General features: G+C 39.2%; 1 protein-coding gene across 1 annotated transcript in view; it reads right to left on the minus strand.

Annotated features, from left to right (window-relative positions):
• Positions 1-7,728: 7,728 nt before the first annotated feature.
• Positions 7,729-8,204, minus strand: part of Tspan8 (tetraspanin 8) — a 29,193-nt gene continuing 28,717 nt past the window's right edge. The window contains exon 8 of the mRNA XM_005358046.2: positions 7,729-8,012. Within this exon, the coding sequence (XP_005358103.1) occupies positions 7,959-8,012 (54 nt within the window). The 3' untranslated portion in view covers positions 7,729-7,958. The remainder of the gene's footprint in view (positions 8,013-8,204) is intronic.

The following is an 8,204-nucleotide window of genomic DNA, read 5'->3' on the forward strand; positions in this document are numbered from 1 at the left end:
ATGTTTTGTGGAAGCAAGCCTATAGTGATAGTAGTGTGTTGACCTTTTAGTACTGTAACAGAACACTTAAAATAATCTGCTTACAAAAGTGTAAAGATTTATGTTTGCTCAGAGTTTTGAAGGTTGGGTTCACAGTCAGGCTTTATTGGCAAGATCATCATGGTAGGACTGTATGACTGTGGAGGCCTGATTACTTTGTGGTAGAGAATTAGAGAGAAAGACATTGGGAGATTATGGTCTCCTTTAATAATATATCACTAATGATCAAAAAGATCTCCCATAAAGCACCACTTCTTAAAGACTCTCCTCCCACAGGCTGGAGGCCAAATCTCTAACATACGGACCATGGGAGAAGAGTTACCTAAACCATTGCAGGTGGCATTATACAATTGTCTTTGGATTTTGTGGGCTTCAAACGGTATGAGGGAGGAAGGACTGGAGTGCAGGGAATGGATGGTGAAAGGATGCAGTTCTAACCTCAGGAAAGATGAGTACCACTTTACCATCCTAAAAGAAATAATGGAGACTTTATAAAGTAGGGCTGCTTCATTTTCTTCCACAGGCACATCTGAGGCAAAGACTCAAGTTGGAGACTGAAGATGACCATTCCAAATGAGACATAACAATGGCAGGTAGATCCATGCAAGACTACAGATTTATATTATTAGAGCCTGCGTAGCAAGATAATAATAATCAGCTGCCTCAAATTCCACTCTGAAGTTAGGGCAGGGAGGAAGCCATGGAATCTGTGAGGTTTTGAACAGGTTCAAGAGTAAGAAAGCATGTAAGAACTAATGAGTGTGTTTTGAGTTCATTGGGCGGTTGCAGGTGGAATCTGGGTACTTTACAGATATAACTCTGAAAGTATGTATGGAATTCAGCCACAAAAGGGAGCAGATGTCTAAAGAACAGAAACCACTCAACAGTTTCCATGGATTCCCTCAAGTGAGCAGTTCCCAGCACATCTTCATGCTGTCACCAGGAGTTATTTCAAACTCTGCAGTCAGGACTCCAGATTGCTGGGATTAAAGGGCTGCACCACCACTCCTGGCTGTACGAGGAATTTTGATTGTCTTTCCAATCTTTTAATCCACAACAACAAGCAATCCAATATTAAGTATAATCTGTGAACCTGAGGGAAGAAAAATATGAACAGCCATTTTCCTTTGCTTACTCACTGGTCTTTTAATCAACCATATCTTTCCTTTGTTTCTCTTCCCCCAACTAGATATAACATTTCCTCATCTTTAACCAGCAACATCAGTACCATTTGACCATAAAGATAATTACATGTGAAAGTAATCTAGGTGGTAAGGAAAATAAAAGTTTTGGTTTATCGGACTCTAAATATACACTGTTTCCAAGATATTTTTAGATTTATTTTTATGACTTAATGAGTTCCAGGAAAGAAAGTTGACTTTTCTCTCAGAACTTGTCTCTTCTATTGAAGGATTTGTAAGATCTTTGGATCTTTTGAAAGGACTTTCCAAAGCAAAGATTTTTGAACCACTAAGGGATAATTGTCTAAGATAAAAATTAAAAAAAAAAAGATATTGAAGACTTAGCTAGCATCATACAGAGCCAGCCAAGGCCCAAGCTACAGAGCACACTGAGTGCCAGCTTTTAGGTTCCTGAGACCTTCTCATCCTTCATTCAGCAAGTACTGGCCACATTCTAGTGTTCATCATCCATCATTATATACTTATTGATACTTATTTTATTTCAGAGTATTTGTTTGGCTTAGTATGTTACATTCCCAGTTCTGTATCAATGCTTATTTTTTTAACTAAAAAGTTCTGTTGTCAATTATGACTTTTGTTTATGAAATAATTAATACTTCCTTGGTTGTTTGCAACTTTTCCACTAGGTTTCATCTTCAGTTCTGCCAAGAACCCTCACCTGTTTTCCCAAAACCACAACTTCTGTGGAGAGCAAGTTCTAGATTCACTTGTAATAGTGTCACAGAGTTTCTCCTGGAGACCCGGTGAGCCAGGTGCGGCGCCCTGCTCGCCACGGCTAGTTATCGCTCTTGGCTTTGCCACAGTTGATGTTCAGATTGTATTAAGATCATGTGACTTCCTTAGGTTTCAGCTGGCCAGCAAAGCCCTCTATGTGCTCTCTCTGCACATCCTGACACGTGCTGTTAAGCTCCACAATGGTGGCCAGTGGCATTCCTTTCCAGTTACCGCGTTTTCCTCGCTGAAGTTCAGCTTCCCCCCTCCCCTGTCTGTTATGTGGGCAGCCTTGGAAGAAGAGTTTGACTGGAGGATTTAGCCTTTTCTGGAGGACTTGCTGCCAAAATCCATTTCAAAATTACATAGCTTTGAAGATGAGGTTATTGATGGCTCCAAACTTTCTTTGAAGTCCAAAGGAGCTTTCTATTCAAAAACAAAAATTTGATGAACATGTCTTTAAAATAATTTACTTATAATAATTGTATAATTACAATGTTGTAGATACTGATGCTCATTGAGTGCTAACCGTACTGCATGTGCTAAACATGTGTATGTGTTGTCTTAGTTAATACCACGACAACTCTAGAGATTTCTGCTCATTCTCAGTTCTCAGATGAGTCACAGAGACATGAGTATGTCCAGCATCACTCAGCTGCTGGACGGTGAAGTCACAATTGGAAACTTGAGGAATTTGCTTACAGATTCCGTAGCTTGCAGTTCCTCTTCATTGATACAGCAGCAGGAGACATAAGCCATAACCAAATGAATTCCTCTCATGGAGAATAACACTATATTCTCATCTTCTTTTTGGAGACAAACTACTTGATTGTAAGTTGCATGCCTTCAGTGTCATTCATGGGTGTGGTTATTGCAAGGTCTTTTAGAATGTAAAACCTATTTCATCTTATCCTTTCAAAAGATATTGTCTACAACTTGACAAGCTGTAAGTGAGTAGATCATATGGGTAAGAAAGAACGCATTTCTTTTTCAAATTGATCCTCCTGAGATAAAAGATGCGACCTCAGAAACCAGCGTGTGGTAAACATCATGATGGGATATATAGAGAGACATACATGTAGTAGAAGGGCGAAAAGGGGGAAGACTCTCCATTGAATTTATGGCACTCTGTCACTATAACCGGATGTTCACATAATATCTTTAGCAATTTGACTTCTCTGGAAAGAATCTAAAGCTCAAATTCTAATCAAATTAGCTTTTCCCCCAAGATATATATTGGGGCTTAAGAATGTAATTTGGAACCAGGATACCTGAGTTTGCATCTTGGCTGTAGCAAACTCAAATGACTTGCTTAACTTCCCCGTATTACAGTTTCCTCCTCTGAACTCTAAGAAAAACTTTAGTAAGACAATTGTTCTGAGACTCAAATGAGCTTGAATTCTAAATGAGCTTGAATTGTTTTGAAGACTATTATATATATATATATATATACACATAATAAATTAATTATATATAATAAGTAATATAGAAGATATATAAGCTCAATAAAACTATATAAAATACATAATATACAAATATAATTCCTATAATGATAATATAATATTATATAGTAACATAATATTAACTATTTATAATATATGTGTTATCTTGTATACTAGTAGTATATATGTGTGTATATATGTACACATATATGTGATTGTAAGTAAACGCTGGTCTTCAATGAACAGTCTTTAAGGTCAGCAGGGCTATTGTCTTTCAAATGAAGCAGGTGATAATAATTGTATATACTGACTGAACTGTTAATATATCCTAGCTACCATGCTAGGATCTGTTATACAAATTCAGGATCCTGAGAGTCATCAAAAATCTAATAATTAAATACAGATGAACAATAACTAAGACATATGAGGATGTGAATATTTAAATGGAAAACTGAACAGTCCTGATTGGGCCCAGAATGGTGCCATACAGAAGGTGAGACTCCAGCTAGACCTAAATGATGTCGTTAGGTCATTGAAAGTGTGGGAACCAGGCAATGATGAGAAGGCTTGGGGGTTACCCGGGGAACAAAGCCTAGAGAGGGGCAGGGAAACAGACACAGCTCTGATGAAGCGCATCATAAGCTACGGGAGACTACAAACATATCTTAGAACTAGAGCACATAATATGACATAGAATGCAAATGACACTTCTAATCTAGACAGATGGCTCCAGTGCCACCAAAGGCAATGGATTTGAAGGAAGCAGAACAGGTGTGGAAGAAGCCTATTGAGAGGTTATTGCAATGAGACTGGAGAGATGGCTCAGTACTTAAGAGTACTATGCTTGCAGAGGACCAGAGTTCAGTTTCCCACACTCAAATCAAGTAGATCGTGACTCCCTGGAACCCCAGCTCCAGGGAACCCAATGCCCATGTTTGTCCTCCATGGGCATGGCACATCTGAACAGGTGTACACACATCCACATACATGAATAATACGTAAGTATTTTAAGAGGTGGTTATTATAAAGATTTTGCTTCAGGAGAGATCATGAAAAATAGGATGGCAGAAGAGAAACAGAGAAGAAAGAAGATCTGAGAAACATGCCCAAGTGTTCAGTTGAGGTTCATGTATCTAAATTAGCAGCATGGATAATCTTAAACATAACGAAAAATAATACCTACATGTCACTGAGTTAGAGAAACATTTTCATTTTCATTGGATTAACAGGTTAGTGGGAAAAATCTTTTCATTTTGTTCTTGCTATGATTCTTAAGTGACTAAAAAAATTACATATTTTGTAATATTCTGGTTTGATCTTGGAGCCAAGAAGTAAAAGATGAATTTATTTTGAAATCAGAATTTAACATTACTTAGGAAAGTAAAACCTTCCTTTATAATTGCATCCAGAGCGAAAAAAAGAAAAAGAAAGGAAAGGAAAACAACAAATTTAGAAAGCAAGCAAATTATCAAAAGAAAATAAACATTTTGAAACAGCCAAAGCAGAAGCCTGGACACATTTCAGCCGCTGATCTTTGCAGGGTGATGTCTGGAAATGTTAATGTCTTCCTGATAAAAGTTCTCCCTTGAAGAAGAGACATTCAAGTGACTTGTGAAGGCCGCCATGCTAAGGAGTTATCAAAGCTCTTACCCCCTCTAGTCTCCTTCGAGACCTGCAGGAGGAAGGAGACTCTCCCCAGGTAGGGCTCTCTCGCGTGCTCTGATGCTCACACCTGGCTCTCTAATTAGGCTCTCTCCATCCTGCACAGCGCAGCTGACATTCTGAACTGGATAGTTTTAGCCGCTGGACAAGCTCGCGTGCACCGTAGAGTGTGACAGGATTCCTAGCCTCTGCTCACCAGATGCCAGTAACATCTCCTCCACCTCCACATACAGAGTTGATAACCAAAACTGTCTCCAGACACTGACAAATAACCCCTCAGGGTAAAACGGCCCCCATTCAGAGCAATTGCTCTTAAGTCTTCTCTGTCCTTGAAATACCTACCGTCAACTTTAGCCAAGAGGGAAAAAAAATGTGAGAAACTGCACAATTTCTCATACAGATTCTAAAATCTCTTCATTATTTATTTTTACCACGTGTATGCCCTTTTCTCAGAAATTTAAGCACCTGTGTGCCTGTTCTCAAAAGCTGATTCAGCTGGTGGAGGGATGACAAAGGAATGGGGTTGGTGCTGCTGTGTGATTTCCATGGCTCTTAATCCTTCTGTGGTCCCTCTCTTGGTTTAATCTTCTTCCACGCAATACTGGATCCCAGCGTTGTCTCTGCCCTTTGCTCCTACATACATTGGCACTGTCTTCCTGCTGCTAACCTCTGGTTTACCTCACTTGTCCACCTGCCTCTGTCTACTTTCCCCACCATCTATGTAAGAAATTGATGCAGAATGAGTTATTTCCCCCTAAATGCCATATTTTGAACCCCTAAATCCCACCGTGGAAGTATATCAATGAGGAAGTAATCTGTGTCAAATACGGTCATGGGGTAGAACTTTGAACTGGTAGTATTGTTCTCTAGGAAATACATACCCGAACACATGCTCTCCACCCATTTTCATCCTGTGTCCCAGCATGAGAACACAGCAAGAAGGGGGCTGTCTGCAAGGCAGAAAAGAGTCCTCAGTAGGAACTGAATCCACCAGCATATGGTCTTAAAATTCTCAGCTTCTAGAAATCTGGGAAATTCTGCCTTTTTAAGCACTTAGTCTATTTTGTTATGGCAGGACATGGCACCTAATACATCAGTTTCTTGCTCTATTCCTTTATTGTTTGAAGGGGTTAGAGGACTTCTGTTTTCCTACTAAAGCTGACTGATAAAAAAAAAGCCCTTATATTACCAAGATAATGTGTTATTTACCCAGCTCCTATTATGTACCCAAAATTATGCAAAAGAAATGTTAATATTCATTTTCATAACTGTTTTCTTCAATATAAAAATTGTAAGGATTTTTGTAAGTAACTGCCTTCCTTGGTTTCCCTCGGGCTCAGAAGAGGGGAATACACTTACCATATGTATATCATATGAGAATAAATTATCAGAGCTACTTTAGATGCTGCCACACAAAAAGCACAGGTTGAGTCATGTGGAACCAGTCATGATTCCTTCACTTACCACCTATGTGCCCTAAATTAGTCTCTCTAGGAAAGGCTTTCCCTGTATCAAAATGGGTCTAGTAGTAGCAACAACATAAGAGTGTTGCTTTGTGCAAAGTGTTTCGAATATATTCAGAGACTGAGTAAATGCTCAGAAAATCTATAACTTTAGTTATAGTACCAGATCGGTGCTAACCACTGTGTAATAGGGATACAAGCACACATTAAGAAGCAATGTCTTCAAAGAGTTTCAGTATAGGACAGACACAAAAAAATAGTGATTATAAAAATCTAACAAATTTATAGATAGTATAATATCTGAAAGCCAACAGATAACATCATCTGGGAGGTTACAGTCAAGGCTTGAATCTCATCTCTGCCCAATGTTTATCATTTCTTTCGTGTGTTGGCAGAGGCTGCTTGTTCATTTCCCGGTCGCCTAGACCGGAAATAATCATTCAGAAACTATATTATTTAGATCACTGCTTGGCCAATCACTTAAGCATATTGCTAGATAGCTCTTATATGATAAATTAACCCATTCCTATCAATCTGTGTATCTCCACGTGGGTGGCTTAGCGGGCAAAGTTCCTGTGTCTGTTTCTTCTGGCGGCTACATGGCTTCTCCTTAACTCCGCCTACTCTCTCCTTCTCTACCTGCTTGGAGCTCCTGCCTTGCCCTATTCTGTGCTGCAATAGGCCCAAAGCAGCTTCTTTATTAACCAATGCTCATCACAGCAAACAGAGGGAAATCCCACATCAGTCGTGGGCAAGTTACTTAACTTCTCTAAGTTTTCACTGTCTCACCTGAAAAATGGGGGTCATTGTGAGGGCCTATTTCACAGGAATGTGTGGGAAGACATGAGGTGATAATATTGTAGAATACTTGGCAGATGATACATCTCCACAGAAGAACCATTGAATGGGAGTGCACAGAATAGAGATGTCAGGTCCAGCAGAGATACCCCAAGTTTTCTACTCCTTTGCCGTCACTTCGAGCAACTTAACAATAATTGCCTTCTGTGGTCTTTCTCCTGCACAGAAGAGGAAGCCAGTTTCTGCATATGTATGTGTGTGTGTGTGTGTGTGTGTGTGTGTGTGTGTGTGTGTGTGTGTGTGCATTTCTCTTGTCACTGAGAAATGGAGTTGTTCCCCTGGGCAAGTCCTGATGAACATCCCCAGAAACACAGAGTCACCTGAACACAATGACCAGACACCAGAAAAGCATCAACGTAAACACTTTTTATTTTGCGAAAAAAAAAAATACACATTCATTTTTTTTTCTGTCCCTCACATTTAAATATGCTGAGTATGTGTGAAAATATCTGTAGTGAGCCTAGGCAAGACACTTTAATAAGGCATTTGCTCCTGGTATTTACAGTATTCGCTTATATAAAGTTACAAAGCCAAAGCAAAACCTTAAACGGTGTTTAGGATTACTTGATAAATCTGCAGATTCATTTGCTCCCAATCTGGCAGTACAGCACCATAGAAAACACCAAACCAAGAATCTAGAAATAAAAATAAAATACAGGATTAATGTGGAATTTAAAGAATAACAAGGAGAAAACAGAAACTGTTGATTGAATCTCTCAAGAGATTTTAGATTCCTGAGGAAAAGAACCAGGAGAACAATATCGAAAAGTGAATACAGATCTCTCTCTCTCTCTCTCTCTCTCTCTCTCTCTCTCTCTCTCTCTCTC

The sequence above is a fragment of the Microtus ochrogaster genome, chromosome 24 (assembly GCF_000317375.1).
Source record: "Microtus ochrogaster isolate Prairie Vole_2 chromosome 24, MicOch1.0, whole genome shotgun sequence".
NCBI lineage: Eukaryota > Metazoa > Chordata > Mammalia > Rodentia > Cricetidae > Microtus > Microtus ochrogaster.